The 20,525-nt window shown below is 44.0% G+C and overlaps 1 protein-coding gene across 3 annotated transcripts in view; it reads right to left on the bottom strand.

The window, feature by feature from the left end:
* ICA1 (islet cell autoantigen 1) overlaps positions 1 to 18,980 on the bottom strand; it is a 93,429-nt gene extending 74,449 nt beyond the window's left edge. For 2 of the 3 annotated variants that reach the window (XM_077268115.1, XM_077268116.1), the window contains exon 1: positions 714 to 906. In XM_077268115.1, the coding sequence (XP_077124230.1) occupies positions 714 to 730 (17 nt within the window). In that variant the 5' untranslated portion in view covers positions 731 to 906. Of the gene's footprint in view, positions 1 to 713; positions 907 to 18,865 lie in introns of those variants that run through there. The other variant, XM_077268114.1, reaches the window with a different exon arrangement.
* Between the last annotated feature and the right edge of the window lie 1,545 nt (positions 18,981 to 20,525).

Here is a 20,525-nt window from a genome sequence, read left to right as displayed (position 1 = left end):
AATTGTAAGAATTAGGAAAGATCATATCAGATAAAAAAATAAATAAATAAAATAAATAAAAGGAGGAATTGCATATTTTGAGTTTTTTCCCCTAATTCCCCACATTTGGATTTTTTCCACCTGCTTTTCAGACAAACTAAATGTTGTCATTCAGAACTAGTCTAGTAAAAAAAAAAAAAAAAATGAAAAAAAAGATGGAAAAAAATAAAAAATAAAAAATTGGAAAAATTAATAATCAAAAAATATGAAAAAAGAAAAAAATGTGGAAAAAAAAATATATGGAAAAATAAAATTAAAAAAATGAAAAAAAAAATGGAAAAATTAAACAAAATATAAAAAAAAATATATGGAAAAATTAATAAAAAATATGAAAATAATATGGAAAAATAAAAAAATAAAATAAAAACATAAAGAAAGATGGGCGCAGCAGGAAAGGGTTAAACGGCGATTGTGTGGCGCGGCTGGAGGCCAGTCTGCACTGCCCCTTAGCGCCATACAATGGCCGCCGGCCGCCCCCACACCGTGAAGAATGATGGCCAATGGTGACCAGGGCGGCACCTAATGGATGACATCCTGTCAGGAGGATCAGAAAGAGAAATAAATATGAGATAAAGTCAGAAAAACCATGGTAAAATTCTATAGGCAAAAACCGCACAAAAGTCGCCCCCCTGACAGGTGTGTACAGTGACACAACCAGGCCCCTCATCACTTACTAGTTGTGACCGTCCATTTTCTTCTTTTCTTTCTTTCACCTTCTCTCCGGAGCCCTGAGGAGGAAGCAGACGGCAGTCAGGGGAGGCCTCGTCATGGCGGCGCTGACGCAGTTGTTATAGAAACGCCATGAAGTGCCGATATCAGGAACAGCCGCAAACGGGAATCACCCAGCACGCATGCGCGGGCAGTGTTTGCGGAAGCTCAATCGCGCATGCGGGAGGAGGGAGAGGGCCCTGTTGCGCCTGCGTTAAAGAACTGCAAAACGAGGCTTTTGTCGGTAGGTGTCGCTGTGTTTCATTGTGATTGATACAGTGTCGAAAATGGTCGTTGTCAATAAAGCTATTAGGTTGTCATAGAAACCATGAAAGGCAGAAAAGCTTACAATCTAATCACTTTCTCTTTTAATGCCCCATTATTTCTCCAGATTCATGTGAAGCCCCCTCTTTACTTTTTTTCATCTTCACTAATTTATTTTTCGCTCAAGGGTTGTTGTTTTTTCGGTGGTTGGAGCTTTTATCATCACCATTTTAGGGTTAATATGGAAAATCTGCACCAAATACGCAACGTGTGAACTAAGGCCAAGTTCACACAGGCGTAGTTCACGGTCCGTACAGGGACCACAATGTCCGGACTGACCGTATGTCGCCTCCACCCGAAATGACACTGGCGGCCAGTCTGAGCATCGCGGTCCCTGTACGGACGGTGAAATGTGCACTTTAGGCCAAGTTCACACATCGCGGATTTGTTTTAGGCTATGGACACACGTTAAAAAAGAGGTGCAGAATTTTCTGCACAAAATCCGCATCTCCTGGCAGAATCCACAGCTGCGGATTTGCCGCGGTTGTTATGCGGTTTTAGTGCGGTTTTTGTGTGGAATTGATGCGGATTTTATGCGGATTTTCTGCAGGTTTTACCACTGCGGATTTCTATCATTGAGGGGTGCAGAAACGCTGCAGAAACGCTGCAGAAACGCACAAAAGAAGCGACATGCACTTCTTTTAAATCTGCAGCGTTTCTGCGTGCATTTTTCTGCACAGCTTTTTTTTTCACATTGATTTACATTGTACTGTAAATCACAGTGCAGATCTGCAGCGTTTCTGCAGCAGAAAAAAACGCTGCAGATCTGCACTAAATCTGCATCGTGTGCACAGGCCCTTAGATTTTTCCCCCCATTTTATCTGCAAATTTCGCTGCAATTTTTTGTTGTTGCAGATTTCACTCTTTTCCATTGAAGAATAATTGGAACGCTGCGGATTTCAGAATTATCCCCATAAATCTCATTACTTTTCAGGTCACTGTTATCCGCTGCAGATTTTCTGTCTGCAGATCCAGAAGGAAGGAAGAAGTGCAAACAGCAGGGGTAATTAAAAAAAAGAAGAAAAAAACCCCACCACAATAAGTGAAACCACAATAAGTGAAACCACAATTGGCGTCTGTTCATATGGAGGTTTGGACGTGGATTTTACACTGGCTCCTCACTGGATCCTAAACTTGATCCGCTCTTATTTTTTTTTTTCCAAACACCCAGAATAGGAGGAGAGGAGTGACATCACACATGAAAGGAGTGATGTCACACACTTGTGAGCTGTTCTCCCTAGCGTTTAAAAATGGAAATACCACACCTTTTTAAATTAGTTTTCATGTTATCATATAATTTTTCATTAAAAACAAAAGATGACATAAATTAAAACATTAATACTTCACTTTTTTTTTTCAATTGTTTAAAAAACATTTTTTTTTATGGCACCTTCTCTTTAAATACCTTCAGTGGCAGCGCTGGGAATGGCAGTCATGTGACCCCAAGTATTTGCCAGCCACAATCCGACTAGACTGTTTCCAGACTCACCCAACTAGTCGGAATGTGGCTGAAACAGTCTAGTTGGATTGCGGCTGGGAGCAGTATGTCTACCACATGCGTGCGGTCATATGACCGACGTTCCATTGAAATATGCATACTTCCGGCCACAATCTGACTAGACTGTTTCCAGACTCACCCAACTAGTCGGAATGTGGCTGAAACAGTCTAGTTGGATTGCGGCTGGGAGCAGTATGTCTACCACATGCGTGCGGTCATATGACCGACGTTCCATTGAAATATGCATACTCCCGGCCACAATCTGACTAGACTGTTTCCAGACTCACCCAACTAGTTGGAATGTGGCTGGAAGTATGCAGATGTCACATACTTGTGGTCACATGACCGCCATTCTTATGTGATATGCATACTCCCGGCCACAATCCGACTAGATGGGTGAGGCTGGAAATAGTCTAGTTGGATTGTGGCCGGAAGTATGCATAACACATAGAAACTGCGGTCATGTGACCACAAGTATGTGATATATGCACATTCCCAGCCACATTCCAACTAGTTGGGTGAGTCTAGAAACAGTCTAGCCGGATTGTGGCCGGGAGTATGCATTATTCCATAGGAAAGGCGGTCATGTGACCGCAAGCATGTGGTAGACATACAGCCACATTCCAACTAGTTGGGCGAGTCTGTAAACAGTCTAGTCGGATTGTGGCTGGGAGTATGCATATTAAGCATGTGGTAGACATACTCCCAGCCACAATCCAACTAGACTGTTTCTGGCCTCACCCATCTAGTCGGATTGTGGCCGGCAGTATGCATATTAAGCATGTGGTAGACATACTCCCAGCCACAATCCAACTAGACTGTCTCTGGCCTCACCCATCTAGTTGGATTGTGGCCAGGAGTATGTATATCACATGGTAACGGCGGTCATGTGACCACAAGTATGTGATATGCACACTCCTGTCTAGTCGGATTGTACATATCGCATATGTGGGATCACATTTCTACTTTTCCTGGCGCTGACACCGGAGAATGTGACTACAGACATGTAGTTTTAAACCGCACAATCCCCTTCATTTCAATGGGAAAACACACCTTTGAGATAGGATCACACATATTTGGATGTTGGAGCAGATTTTGCACCAAAATCCACATGACAAAACTTAAAATGCTTTGAATTTCCTATATGCAAATTGCCTCTTCTGAGAAAAAGAGGACTTAAACTCTACAGCGCCACCTATTGGAAGTAGCGATCCTACAAGTCACAATCAACCCTTTAACGAGTCGTGCAATATGACTTAGGATAAAAGCCAAATCAGTATCTCAATTCGCAGACACGGTGTTTCGGGCTGTTGGCCCTCGTCAGTGCGAAGCATGAGAACTGATTTGGCTAGGTGAGAGGCTCTGGACATGGGGTCTAAGGGGTATTGTTTCTCCTTATGGAGAGTGACATACCATCTCTGGCTTGTCAAGGTAAGGAGGCTTATTTGCCGTACAATGCTCCTCTAGGAATTTAAATATGCAAATTGCCTCTTCTGAGAAAAAGAGGACTTAAACTCTACAGCGCCACCTATTGGAAGTAGCGATCCTACAAGTCACAATCAACCCTTTAACGAGTCGTGCAATATGACTTAGGATAAAAGCCAAATCAGTATCTCAATTCGCAGACACGGTGTTTCGGGCTGTTGGCCCTCGTCAGTGCGAAGCATGAGAACTGATTTGGCTAGGTGAGAGGCTCTGGACTGGGGTCTAAGGGGTAGCGTTTCTCCTTATGGAGAGTGACATACCAGCTGGCTTCAGAAGAGACAATTTGAATATTTAATTTCCCAGAGGAGCATTGCACGGCGAATAAGCCTCCTTACCTTGACAAGCCAGCTGGTATGTCACTCTCCATAAGGAGAAACGCTACCCCTTAGACCCCAGTCCATCTTCCCATCAATTTTAATAATATAATAATAATTTTATTTATATAGCACCAACATATTCCGCAGCGCTTTACAACTTATAGAGGGGACTTGTACAGACAATAGACATTACAGCATAACAGAAATCACAAATCAAAACAGATACCAGGAGGAATGAGGGCCCTGCTGCTCGCAAGCTTACAATCTATGAGGAAAAGGGGAGACACGAGAGGTGGATGGTAACAATTGCTTTAGTTATTTGGACCAGCCATAGTGTAAGGCTCGGGTGTTCATGTAAAGCTGCATGAACCAGTTCACTGCCTAAATATGTAACAGTACAGACACAGAGGCTATTAACTGTATAAAGTGTATGAGAACATGATGCGAGGAACCTGATTATGTTTTATTTTTATTTTTTTTTATTAGGCCACACAGGGATAGTTAGGTTAATGCGTTGAGGCGGTAGGCCAGTCTGAACAGATGCGTTTTTAGGGCACGCTTAAAACTGTGGGGATTGGGGATTAATCGTATTAACCTAGGTAGTGCATTCCAAAGAATCGGCGCAGCATGTGTAAAGTCTTGGAGACGGGAGTGGGAGGTTCTGATTATTGAGGATGCTAACCTGAGGTCATTAGCGGAGCGGAGGGCACAGGTAGGGTGGTAGACTGAGACCAGAGAGGAGATGTAGGGTGGTGCTGAACCATGGAGAGCTTTGTGGATGAGGGTAGTAGTTTTGTACTGGATTCTGGAGTGGATGGGTCGCCAGTGTAATGACTGGCACAAGGTAGAGGCATCGGTGTAATGGTTGGTGAGGAATATGATCCTGGCTGCAGCATTCAGGACAGATTGGAGAGGGGAGTTGGTAAGAAGGGAGGCCGATCAGTAGAGAGTTACAATAGTCCAGACGAGAATGAATAAGTGAGACAGTAAGAGTTTTTGCAGAGTCGAAAGTAAGAAAAGGGCGAATTCTAGAAATGTTTTTGAGATGCAGATAAGAAGAGCGAGCCAGTGATCGGATGTGGGGGGTGAATGAAAGCTTGGAATCAAGGATGACCCCAAGGCAGCGGGCATGTTGCTTTGGAGTAATGGTGGAACCGCACACGGAGATGGCAATGTCAGGCAAAGGTAGGTCAGCAGAGGGAGAGAACACGAGGAGTTCAGTTTTTGACAGGTTCAGTTTCAGATAGAGGGAGGCCATGATGTTAGAGACAGCGGTAAGACAATCACTGGTGTTTTCTAAAAAGGTCGGCGTGATAACAGGAGAAGAAGTGTATAATTGGATGTCGTCAGCATAGAGATGGTACTGGAAACCAAATCTACTGATTGTTTGTCCAATAGGGGCAGTATACAAAGAGAAGAGGAGGGGGCCTAGGACTGATCCTTGAGGACCATCTTCCCTGTCCCTGCTGAGGAAAAGCAGGCCCAAACCATGATGCTGCCACCACCATGCTTGACAGTGGGGATGGTGTGTTTAGGGTGATGAGCTGTGTTGCCTTTACGCCAAACATATCGTTTGGCATTGTTGCCAAAAAGTTTGATTTTGGTTTCATCTGACCAGAGCACCTTCTCCCACATGTTTGGTGTGTCTCCCAGGTGGCTTGTTGCAAGCTTTAAATGACACTTTTTATGGATATCTTTGAGAAATGGCTTTCTTCTTGCCACTCTTCCATAAAGGCCAGATTTGTGCAGTGTTCGACTGATTGTTGTCCTATGGACAGACTGCCCCACCTCAGCTGTAGATCTCTGCAGTTCATCCAGAGTGATCATGGGCCTCTTGGCTGCATCTCTGAACAGTCTTCTCCTTGTTTGAGATGAAAGTTTAGAGGGACGGCCGGGTCTTGGTAGATTTGCAGTGGTATGATGCTCCTTCCATTTCAATATGATCGCTTGCACAGTGCTCCTTGGGATGTTTAAAGTTTTGGAAATCATTTTGTATCCAAATCCGGCTTTAAACTTCTCCACAACAGTATCACGGACCTGCCTGTTGTGTTCCTTGGTCTTCATGATGCTCTCTGTGCTTCACACAGAACCCTGAGACAATCACAGAGCAGGTGCATTTATACGGAGACTTGATTACACACAGGTGGATTATATTTATCATCATTAGGCATTTAGGACAACATTGGATCATTCAGAGATCCACAATGAACTTCTGCACAGAAAGTAAAGGGGCCGAATAATATTGCACGACCCACTTTTCAGTTTTTTAATTTCCACAAAGATTTATAATAACCAATAAAGTTTGTTCAACTTCACAATTGTGTTCCACTTGTTTATTCTTCACCAAAAATTTACATTTGGTATCTTTATGTTTGAAGCATGATATGTGGGAAAAGGATGAAAAGTTCCAGGGGGCCGAATACTTTCGCAAGGCACTGTATGTGTGCATTATAGCAGTACTATGTTTGTGTGCAGTATTGCATTACTATATAGCGGTATTATGTATATGTGCAGTATAGCAGTGTTGTGTATGTATGCAATATAACAGTACTATACCTGTATAGTATAGAGGTTTTATGTGCAGTATTGCAGTAATATACACTCACTGGCCACTTTATTAGGTACACCTGTCCAACTTCTTGTTAACACTTAATTTCTAATCAGCCAATCACATGGCGGCAACTCAGTGCATTTAGGCATGTAGACATGGTCAAGATAATCTCCTGCAGTTCAAACCGAGCATCAGTATGGGGAAGAAAGGTGATTTGAGTGCCTTTGAACGTGGCATGGTTGTTGGTGCCAGAAGGGCTGGTCTGAGTATTTCAGAAACTGCTGATCTACTGGGATTTTCACGCACAACCATCTCTAGGGTTTACAGAGAATGGCCCGAAAAAGAAAAAAAATCCAGTGAGCGGCAGTTCTGTGGGCGGAAATGCCTTGTTGATGCCAGAGGTCAGAGGAGAATGGGCAGACTGGTTCGAGCTGATAGAAAGGCAACAGTGACTCAAATCGCCACCCGTTACAACCAAGGTAGGCCTAAGAGCATCTCTGAACGCACAGTGCGTCGAACTTTGAGGCAGATGGGCTACAGCAGCAGAAGACCACACCGGGTACCACTCCTTTCAGCTAAGAACAGGAAACTGAGGCTACAATTTGTACAAGCTCATCGAAATTGGACAGTAGAAGATTGGAAAAACGTTGCTTGGTCTGATGAGTCTCGATTTCTGCTGCGACATTCGGATGGTAGGGTCAGAATTTGGCGTAAACAACATGAAAGCATGGATCCATCCTGCCTTGTATGGAGCATCTTTGGGATGTGCAGCCGACAAATCTGCGGCAACTGTGTGATGCCATCATGTCAATATGGACCAAAATCTCTGAGGAATGCTTCCAGCACCTTGTTGAATCTATGCCACGAAGAATTGAGGCAGTTCTGAAGGCAAAAGGGGGTCCAACCCGTTACTAGCATGGTGTACCTAATAAAGTGGCCGGTGAGTGTATATGTGTGCATTATAGTCGTATTATGCATGTGTGCAGTGTTGCAGTACTATATATTTCTGTATTACTATATATTTCTGTATTACAGCGGCATTATGTGTGTATTATAGAAGTACTATGCATGTGTGCAGTATAGCAGTATTATTTTCAAAGTACACTTCTGGACCTATATCTGGTCTTTCGCCAAGCACTGATCGTCTACTCAGTTGTCAGTGCAACTTGCAGCACTCCAGATGTTGGGAAACTACAATTCCCAGCATGCCCTGACAGCTGTAGCGCCACAAGTTGCAGACCCCTGACACCCCTGACCTTGTAAAAGGACATTGCTTGTTGTTCAATTCCTTAACTGAAGATTCAAAGCGGCTGAAAAGCAGAACTCTGCTGCAGATCAGCAAGGGAGCAATGGCACCGAGGGCATGGAAACCTCTAACAATTCACAGCCCCAGTGTCATCTATACACTCACTGCCCGCAGGTAAAATGAGGGAAATCAGCATTGTCTTATGTACACAGGAGGCCGAGCGTGACACCGGCCTGACTGCAGGAACACGGAACAGCAGGTGACTGACGTGGATCTCCCAGACGTGTGGACAGTGGGCGGCCGCCGGAACGTGACAGCAGCCAAGTGACTCTCCGTACATACACTGAGGAACACACTGTGGCAGGAAAAGTAGAATGCTTTGTGTTTCCATTCCCCTTCATTCTCCAGATCTCTGCTTGCTGTTAGTGAATGGAAACACTGGAGCCTGATAATTGACAACCCTAAAGACCGAATACTTCTCACAGCTGAGGGGTTGATGCAATTGGGATCTTAAAGGGTTATACCCCCCAAAAAACAAGTTAACCTCCATCCCCAGGGTAAGGGATAACTTGCTGATTGCTGGTGGTCAAACTGCCCCTCAGAAAACCCAAGAAAGGTGTCTGCAGCCCCGTCCATTCATTGTCTATGGGACTGCTGAGTACTGAGCTCCAGTATCTCCAGCAGTCCCATAGACAATGAATGGAGCGGAGTTCGAGCATGCACACCTTCGCTGCTTTCAGGACGAGGCTGCAGACCCCGTTGTTGGGTCCGCTAGGGGTCCCAGTAGTACCACTACCATACAGTGCCCACTTATAATACACTGCCCACACGATACTGCAATCATACAACTACCATGTAGTGCCTACATCTAATAGACTGCCCACATCATACTGCTATTATACAACTACCATGTAGTGCCCACATATAATACACTGCCCACATCATACTGCTATTATACAACTACCATGTAGTGCCCCATATAATACACTGCCCATATCATACTGCTATTATAAAAATACCATATAGTGCCCACATATAATTCACTGCCCACATCATACTGCAATCATACAACTACCATGTAATGTCTACATATAATACACTGTCCACATCATACTGCTATTATACAACTACCATGTAATACCCATATATAATACACTGCCCACATCACACTCCTATTATACAACTACAATGCAGTGCCTACATCTAATAGACTGCCCGCATCATACTGCTATTATACAACTACCATACAGTGCCCACATATAATACAGTGCCTAAGTCATACTGCTATTATACAGCTACCATATAATGCCCACATATAATACACTGCCCACATCATACAACTATCATGTAGTGCCCACATCTAATAGACTGCCCACATCATACTGCTATTATAAAAATACCATATAGTGCCCACATATAATACACTGCCCACATCATACAACTATCATGTAGTGCCCACATCTAATAGACTGCCCACATCATACTGCTATTATAAAAATACCATATAGTGCCCACATATAATACACTGCCCACATCATACTGCTATTATACAACTACCATACAGTGCCCACATATAATACACTGCCCACATCATACGGCTATTATACAACTACCGTACAGTGCCCACATATAATACACTGCCTACATCATACTGCTATTATACAACTACCGTACAGTGCCCACATATAATACACTGCCTACATCATACTGCTATTATACAACTACCGTACAGTGCCCACATATAATACACTGCCTACATCATACTGCTATTATACAACTACCGTACAGTGCCCACATATAATACACTGCCTACATCATACTGCTATTATACAACTACCGTACAGTGTCCACATATAATACACTGCCTACATCATACTGCTATTATACAACTACCGTACAGTGCCCACATATAATACACTGCCTACATCATACTGCTATTATACAACTACCGTACAGTGTCCACATATAATACACTGCCTACATCATACTGCTATTATACAACTACCGTACAGTGCCCACATATAATACACTGCCTACATCATACTGCTATTATACAACTACCGTACAGTGTCCACATATAATACACTGCCTACATCATACTGCTATTATACAACTACCGTACAGTGCCCACATATAATACACTGCCTACATCATACTGCTATTATACAACTACCGTACAGTGCCCACATATAATACACTGCCTACATCATACTGCTATTATACAACTACCGTACAGTGCCCACATATAATACACTGCCCACATCATACTGCTATTAGGTGTGCACATAATAATTAAGTACAGTGCTCGTATTGCACTGCTATACATCGCACATCTAATACTACAATACAATGCATACATAATTCTGCCATACAATTGCCATATAGTACTCACATAATACTGCCATAGCATGTCACATAATAACTGAATACAGTGCTTCCATTGGACAACCATACATCTCTAAAAACATGGCCATATTATGCAGACACTATTATGATTTCGTACAGTGCTCACATAATACTGCCAGCGAGTGTCCACATAATTTAATACCGTTCCCACCTAACACTACAATACAGTTCCTATATAATACTGCCATAAAGTGTTTGCATAATATTGTTGTAGCGCTCATTTAGTTATTTTATATGGTGTCTCCATAATACTGCTATACAGCACCCTCATATTAATACCACTGAGTGACCGAATAATACTGCCATACAGGACTTGCATAATACTACCATGTAGTGCCCAAATAATTCTATCACACTGTGCCCACATAATACTGCCTAATAGTGATTCATTGTCTGCAGACTACGACCACTCAGTGCCCACATAATACCGCCATAGTGTCCACTCACTGCACCTATACCGTACCCACATGTCACTGTATGTATAATACTGCCATACAGAGCGCACATCACAGCAGAAAGCGCACTGTAGCACGGGATTTACGGGAGCGCTGCTTTTTTTGTGATAGTCAGTGGAGTTTGTGCCACTTTATGCATTTGGCTTAGAAAGTCCGGCAGAATATATTATTTTATGTTATTTTATGGTGATCTGACAAACTCTGAATAACTCAGCAGCGATCTGTAATGGCCCGGTACGCGCCCTCGGTGCAGAGCGGCGATGCCGCAGATCATCCATAGACCTAAGGTGTCAGCTTGGCTCAGACAATCAGCTGACTCACACCTTGTCAGCAAATCAGGGGTTAACTCCGCACAGCACACAGAGAGGTGTGCAGTATTTACACACCGCAGGGAAAGTCTGTACAGTCTGCCTGGATAATAACATGGCCGACCATTGTGCTGCGCCGTGAGACTACAGTATATGGGGGCGCCACATCCTGCCCTGAGGAGACACTTTATAGGAAATAATAGCAATCCCCTAAAATGGTGTTAGGAACGGGAACAGGCCCACAGGTCACCGGGAACAGGCCCACAGGTCACCGGGAACAGGCCCACTGGTCACCGGGAACAGGCCCACAGGTCACCGGCAAAAGCGTTTCCTTCATATTAAGTCGGCATTCTCACCATGCAGTTCTGATGCTTTTTCTATGAGATTTTCAAAATATATGGTAAAATCACTGCATTTATGCGTTTTTGGTAGATTGTGCCCACCTGAATAAGGGAATGAATAGTGTCAGCCACAATGCCCTCATAACAGAACCAGCCACAGTGCCCTCATAATATAACCAGCCACAGTGCCCTCATAATATAACCAGCCACAGTGCCCTCATAATACAACCAGCCACAGTGCCCTCATAATACAACCAGCCACAGTGCCCTCATAATAGAACCAGCCACAGTGCCCTCATAATAGTACCAGCCACAGTGCCCTCATAATAGTATCAGCCACAGTGCCCTCATAATATAACCAGCCACAGTGCCCTCATAATACAACCAGCCACAGTGCCCTCATAATAGAACCAGCCACAGTGCCCTCATAATAGAACCAGCCACAGTGCCCTCATAATAGTACCAGCCACAGTGCCCTCATAATAGTACCAGCCACAGTGCCCTCATAATAGTATCAGCCACAGTGCCCTCATAATATAACCAGCCACAGTGCCCTCATAATAGAACCAGCCACAGTGCCCTCATAATAGAACCAGCCACAGTGCCCTCATAATATAACCAGCCACAGTGCCCTCATAATATAACCAGCCCCAGTGCCCTCATAATATAACCAGCCACAGTGCCCTCATAATATAACCAGCCACAGTGCCCTCATAATATAACCAGCCACAGTGCCCTCATAATATAACCAGCCACAGTGCCCTCATAATATAACCAGCCACAGTGCCCTCATAACATAACCAGCCACAGTGCCCTCATAACAGTGCCAGCCGCAGTGCCCTCATAATAGAACCAGCCACAGTGCCCTCATAATAGTGTCAGCCACAGTGCCCTCATAATAGAACCAGCCACAGTGCCCTCATAACAGAACCACCCACAGTGCCCTCATAATAGAACCAGCCACAGTGCCCTCATAATAGAATCAGCCACAGTGCCCTCATAATAGAACCAGCCACAGTGCCCTCATAATATAACCAGCCACAGTGCCCTCATAACAGAACCAGCCACAGTGCCCTCATAATAGAACCAGCCACAGTGCCCTCATAACAGAACCAGCCACAGTGCCCTCATAATAGAACCAGCCACAGTGCCCTTATAATAGAACCAGCCACAGTGCCCTCATAATATAACCAGCCACAGTGCCCTCATAATATAACCAGCCACAGTGCCCTCATAACAGTGCCAGCCGCAGTGCCCTCATAATAGTACCAGCCACAGTGCCCTCATAATATAACCAGCCACAGTGCCCTCATAACAGAACCAGCCACAGTGCCCTCATAATAGAACCAGCCACAGTGCCCTCATAATAGAACCAGCCACAGTGCCCTCATAATAGAACCAGCCACAGTGCCCTCATAACAGAAAAAGCCGCAGTGCCCTCATAATAGTATCAGCCACAGTGTCCTCATAATATAACCAGCCACAGTGCCCTCATAATACAACCAGCCACAGTGCCCTCATAATAGAACCAGCCGCAGTGCCCTCATAACAGAACCAGCCACAGTGCCCTCATAATAGTATCAGCCACAGTGCCCTCATAATAGAACCAGCCGCAGTGCCATCATAATATAATCAGCCACAGTGCCCTCATAATATAACCAGCCACAGTGCCCTCATAATAGTGTCAGCCAAAAAACTCTCATAACAGAACCAGCCACAGTGCCCTCATAATATAACCAGCCACAGTGCCCTCATAACAGAACCAGCCACAGTGCCCTCATAATAGAACCAGCCACAGTGCCCTCATAATAGAACCAGCCACAGTGCCCTCATAACAGAACCAGCCACAGTGCCCTCATAATAGAACCAGCCACAGTGCCCTTATGATAGAACCAGCCACAGTGCCCTCATAATATAACCAGCCACAGTGCCCTCATAATATAACCAGCCACAGTGCCCTCATAACAGTGCCAGCCGCAGTGCCCTCATAATAGTACCAGCCACAGTGCCCTCATAATATAACCAGCCACAGTGCCCTCATAACAGAACCAGCCACAGTGCCCTCATAATAGAACCAGCCACAGTGCCCTCATAATAGAACCAGCCACAGTGCCCTCATAATAGAACCAGCCACAGTGCCCTCATAACAGAAAAAGCCGCAGTGCCCTCATAATAGTATCAGCCACAGTGTCCTCATAATATAACCAGCCACAGTGCCCTCATAATACAACCAGCCACAGTGCCCTCATAATAGAACCAGCCGCAGTGCCCTCATAACAGAACCAGCCACAGTGCCCTCATAATAGTATCAGCCACAGTGCCCTCATAATAGAACCAGCCGCAGTGCCATCATAATATAATCAGCCACAGTGCCCTCATAATAGAACCAGCCACAGTGCCCTCATAACAGAACCACCCACAGTGCCCTCATAATAGAACCACCCACAGTGCCCTCATAATAGAACCAGCCACAGTGCCCTCATAATAGAACCAGCCACAGTGCCCTCATAATAGAACCAGCCACAGTGCCCTCATAACAGAACCAGCCACAGTGCCCTATTAATAGTGTCAGCCACAGTGCCCTCATAATAGAACCAGCCACAGTGCCCTCATAACAGTGCCAGCCAAAAAACTCTCATAACAGAACCAGTCACAGTGCCCTCTTTAAGTGCCAGCCACAGCACAATCATAACTGCCAACCACAGTGCCCCCGACAACTGTGCCAACACCAAATACCTTCATAATAGTGCCGGCCGCAGTGTCACCTATACAGTTGTGCTCAAAAGTTTACATACCCCAGCAGAATTTTTTCTTTTTTGGCATTTTTTCAGAGAATATGAATGATAACACCAAAACGTTTTCTCCACTCATTGTTAGTGGTTGGGTGAAGCCATTTATTGTCAAACTACTGTGTCTTCTCTTTTTAAATCATAATGACAACCCAAAACATCCAAATAACCCTGATCAAAAGTTCACATACCCTGGTGATTTTGGCCTGATAACATGCACAGAAGTTGACACAAATTGGTTTGAATGGCTACTAAAGGTAACATCCTCACCTGTGACATGTGTGCTTGTAATCAGTGTGTGCGCATAAAAGCTGAGTGAGTTTCTGGGATCCAGACAGACTCTTGCATCTTTCATCCAGCCACTGACGTTTCTGGATTGTGAGTCATGGGGAAAGCAAAAGAATTGTGAACTGATCTACGGGAAAAGGTAGTTGAACTGTATAAAACAGGAAAGGGATACAAAAAGATATCCAAGGAATTGATAATGCCAGTCAGCAGCGTTCACACTGTGATTAACAAATGGAAAATCAGGGGCTCTGTAAAATCAAAACCATGGTCAGGTAGACCAACAAAAATGTCGTCCACAACTGTCAGGAAAATTTTTTGGAATGCAAAGAAAAACCCACAAATAACGTCAGATGAAATACAGGACTCTCTGAAAACTAGTGCTGTGGCTGTTTCAAGATGCACAATAAGGAGGCACTTGAAGAAAAATGGGCTGCATGGTCGAGTCGCCAGAAGAAAGCCATTACTGCGTAAATGCCACATAGTATCTCTCCTACAATATGCAAAACAGCACAGAGACAAGCCTCAAAACTTCTGAAACAAGTGATGAGACCAAAATTGAACTTTTTGGCCACAACCATAAACGTAACATTTGGAGAGAGCTCAACAAGGCCTATGATGAAAGGAACACCATTCCTACTGTAAAGCACGGAGGTGGATCGCTGATGTTTTGGGGATGTGTGAGCTACAAAGGCACAGGAAACTTGGTCAAAGTTGAAGGAAAGATGAATGCAGCACGTTATCAGCAAATACTAGAGGCAAATTTGCAATCATCAGCCTGGAAGCTGGGCATGGGACGTACTTCTCCGCATTCCTAGCAACAGGAGGTGACGTACTTCCGGTCACCGCTGTCATACTAACCGCGCATGCGCCGGCGTCCTCGGCATCACTGCTGGGCCCATATGATGACTGCGAGTGCGCTAGTGTCCTCAGCAACATCACCGAGCCTGTACATGATGTTTGCGCATGCGCCGGCATCCTCAGCAACACTGCTAAGCCTGCACATGTTATTGTCTCCCACCACTCCTGTGCGGACGTGTGCTCACTGGTGATCAATGCTACTAATCAAGTAAGGGTATACTCTCTTTTTGACACACTTTATTCAGGCTACTTCCCTGATGAAGCTGTGTTCCACAGCGATACGCGTTGGGTGTTTGGGATGGACAGCCTGATGTTTCTTAGGGGTGATATGGTTTGAACATTATTCTGAAGGCACTTCTATTTTCATTAGACAGCCCTTTTTTTGTCAAGAGGCTTTATTTATCTTTTGGCTGACATAGCTCTGTGCCATAAATTGCTTGGCTTTATTTTAGTGCTTACGTGACTACAAGACTGAGCCTCTCTTCACATAGAAATTACTAATTATGGATCAACTGTATTATCAGCTTTGACCTCATTGCACTTTATGTGACCCGTTTGCTGAGTTTATGATATAATTGCTGAGTGCCTTATAATACAATATTAATCCTATTATCCCCTGCAGTCTTGTTTCTTTAAGACTATGTGATGATACATTATTATTTATTACCTTATATGTATCACTATATTCATGGTCGTGTGTATCTATCAGGCTTTTTGGTGTTTTTAAAAGGTTTTAATAATTATGTTTAATAAAGTGTGTACTTTTATGATACAAAGTTAGGTGTGCATATCACTATTGTATTTCTTGTTCTTCTTTTGCATGTCTTGCCTTAATACATGATGTTGCACCTTATTTCTATTCAATAATAATATATAGCAGTGCATCTATTTTTTCTGCTTCAAGATAGTACTTGGACGTTCCAACATAACGATCCAAAACACAAGGCCAAGTCGACCTGTCATTGACTACAGCAGAAAAAGGTGAAGGTTCTGGAGTGGCCATCTCAGTCTCCTGACCTCAATATCATTGAACCACTCTTGGGAGATCTCAAGCGTGCAGTTCATGCTAGACAGCCCAGGAATTTACAGGAACTGGAGGCTTTTTGCCAAGAAGAGTGGGCACTGGGCAGCTTTACCACCTGAGAAAATAAAGAACCTCATCCACAACTACCACAAAAGACTTCAAGCTGTCATTGATGTTAGAGGGGGCAATACACGGTATTAAGAAATGGGGTGTGTGAGCTTTTGATCAGGGTCAACCACCAGCCATTAGTTGAGAAAACGTTTTGGTGTTATCATTCATGTTCTCTGAAAAAAGGCAGAGAAAGCAAAAATCCTGCCGGGGTCTGTAAACTTTTGAGCACAACTGTAACTGTGTAAACTGCAGCACCATCATAAGAGAACCAGCCACAGTGCCCTCATAATAGTACCAGTCAAAGTGTCCCCCACTCCTGCCCACCACAGCACAATCATAACTGTGCCAGCCTCAGTGCCCCCACAACTGTGCCAACAACCACTAATACCTTCATGACACAGTGCCTTCATACAATAAAACAATATATAACTGTGTCAAGCGCACTATTCCCATAATTATTCCATCCACAATCTTTTCATATCAGTCATTGTCAGTGTCCACATGCTATTGCCAGCTAAAGTGGCCTCATAACAGTGTCAGTCACTGTCCCTTTATATCCATGAAAGCCATAGAGCACTGGTAAACATAACAGTCCCATACATAGTCGTCATGACAGTACCAACATCAATGTTCCCGATAGCAGTACCCTCTCTCGACCCATCCTGCACAAATAACTACAGACCAGTCTCCAATCTCCCCTTCATCTCTAAACTCGTGGAGCGCCTAGTCTACTCCCGCCTTACCCGTTACCTCTCCACTCATTCCCTCCTAGACCCTTCACAGTCCGGCTTCCGCCCCCTACACTCGACAGAAACTGCACTCATCAAAGTGACCAATGACCTTCTGACAGCAAAACGTAACGGTGACCACTCTCTGCTCATTCTTCTCGATCTCTCTGCAGCTTTCGACACGGTTGACCACCCTCTCCTACTCTCTAGGCTCCAGTCACTAGGCATTAAGGACACTGCTCTGTCCTGGTTCTCATCCTACCTTTCTGACCGCTCCTTCAGTGTTCTGTTCTCTGGCTCCACTTCATCTCCTCTTCCTCTCACTGTCGGGGTACCTCAGGGCTCGGACCTTGGCCCCTTCTCTTCTCCCTCTACACGGCCCCAATTGGACAGACCATCAGCAGATTTGGCTTTCAGTACGATCTTTATGCTGATGACACAACTATACACGTCATCCCCTGACCTTACCCCCGCTGTACTACAGAACGCCACTGACTGTCTGTCTGCAGTCTCCAACATCATGTCCGCTCTTTATCTGAAACTCAACCTCTCCAAAACTGAACTTCTTCTGCTCCCACCTTCTACTAACCTCCCTAAGTCTGACATTTCCCTCACCGTGGGTGACACCATAATAACACCCCGGCAGCAGGCGCGCTGTCTGGGTGTGTGTGACTCTGATCTCTCCTTCACCTCCCACATACAATCTCTTGCCCGCTCGTGCCGCTTACACCTAAAGAACATCTCTAGAATCCGCTTCTTTCTCACCATGGAAACAACAAAAACCCTCACTGTCGCCCTGATCCACTACCCGCTTGTTACATGGACTTTCGACTAACATCCACACTAATTCGTAGCTCCCGTGCCCGGCTCCAAGACTTCTCCCGATTTGCACCTATTTTCTGGAATGCTCTACCCCAAGAAATTAGAACTAACCACAACTTATACAGTTTTAGGCGCTCCCCAAAAACACATCTGTGTAGGACGGCTTATCACGTTCCCTAATCGAAGTCCCTTTATATATAGCCCATTCACTATTTCTCTGAGCATAACTTCCCCGTATAACAGAGCCGACCACAGTCCTCTCTATAACAGCGCCGGACACAGTCCTCTCTATAACAGCGCCGGACACAGTCCTCTCTATAACAGCGCCGGACACAGTCCTCTCTATAACAGCGCCGGACACAGTCCTCTCTATAACAGACCACTGTCCTCTCTATAACAGCGCTCCACCCAACTGGCCTGACCACATTGCAGAGGAGATTACACCTGGCTGAACCTTCCCCACACTGTAATACTACTCTTAAAGGGATGGGTATAAAATAGGTTGAACATATGTTATACTGGGGGTATATAGCTAAACATGATATAATAGAGCAATGCCCCCATTACCTTATTATAAGCCACCAGGGGGCACACACGGGGTGAGGAGTGGGAATCACATGAAGTGGCTGGATCCCCTGATCCTGGGAGGAAGCAGCAGAAGGTATCTCGTGCAACGTCAGCGGAGCGCACACTCCTCCTCTTACACACCCAGCCCCAGGTGCACACACAGCCGGGGAATCACTCAGGAGTCTGGATCCCACCTGCCAGGGGGGCAGCAAGTTTGCAAAAATTGGCCAAAAATTAAGCTTTGGAGCACACAACTTATTTTTCATACCTGTGTTGCCATTCAGGACTCTAGGAAAGCTGGGTGACAGATCTCACCGCATTTATGTAAGCAGCCTGTATTAAGGTGGGCCCTCAGATTTAGGGCAGCCGTTGCCACTCTACCGCAGCCTGTCCCCCAGCTTTTTTGGTAACCTGAAAACCAAATCTATCTTGATATTTTGCCTTTTCCCATATAATTGTACACCCAACCAAATTCATCAAGTGATGATAATCTCTGCTATCGGAGCAGCCACGATGGCGGCCACCCAACTTTCCAAGACCCCTGAGAGGCAAAACGTCCTAATTATGCAGCAATATATTCATTGTTCTTCAAAACAGCATGTAAGTTGCTGAGGAATATGACGGTGCTATAAAAGCAAGCGCAATAAACAAATAACAATCATAAATAAAAACAACTATAATACATAAAACAATAAGGAATAATAAAAGAAAACAATATCAATAATAAAAACCTAAAATAATGAATGATAATAATATACAATAATAGTAATGAATAAAAGCAATCAAATATATAAATAATATGAAATAAAAACAAATAATGAATAAAAGTACAAATAATAAATACAATTATTAAAATACATTAAAGCAAATAATAATAATAAAAGTAACAAAGTATAAAAACTAAATAATAATGAATAAAACAAATAATAAATAAAAACATTAAGTAAATAAAAGTCAATTTTGTAAAAAAAAAAATTATTAAAATTGGCGCAGACAAACGGCCTTTACAGCCTTTATCTATGGTTTATTGGCTTCATCGTCAAGTTATAAATTACTTTCTCGGCTACCAGGAGCGATAAGCGGCTGCCATTTATTGCAGTAGTGATTTAAAGGCACAGTACACCTAACATCTGTCTTTATATTTGTGATATTTGGCAATGTAATAAATATAAAAGGTTGCAGCAAAGTTTCACCCCAATAAATAGTAGACAATAATGAAGGGAGCGAAGGCTGCTGGTGTCATAGACTTAGTAGGAGGCTTACTTGGGAAGGCTTGTGATGTCACAGGTTAAAGGGGAGGGATGATGTCATTGTGTTGCTTTTTTCTGGCCATTATTTAGGTTTTCACGCGTTCATTTAACCCCTCAATTTTACTGTTCAGATTGATATAAGGTCTTTTAAATTGCACATTAATGTTTTTTCCCACCAGGGGGCACACACAACATTGCTGGCCCCCAATACTAATCATAACATTTAGTTACTTTCCATAATTTTTTATGTCCTAATATATCTGTATGAGGAGAGCTCTGTCCTTCTGACTTGATAAATTATCTCATTTTTCTCCAGAGCTGCCCCCTAAGCTGCACTTATGTGCAAAAGTGAATGGTGTCATTCAAAACACAAAACAAGTCCTCATACGGCTGCATTGACCAAAACGTAA

This window comes from Ranitomeya variabilis, chromosome 6 (assembly GCF_051348905.1).
Source record: "Ranitomeya variabilis isolate aRanVar5 chromosome 6, aRanVar5.hap1, whole genome shotgun sequence".
Classification (NCBI taxonomy): Eukaryota; Metazoa; Chordata; class Amphibia; order Anura; family Dendrobatidae; genus Ranitomeya; species Ranitomeya variabilis.
Note: the sequence above shows the minus strand (reverse complement) of the source record. Positions and strands in the feature narration are given on the sequence as shown.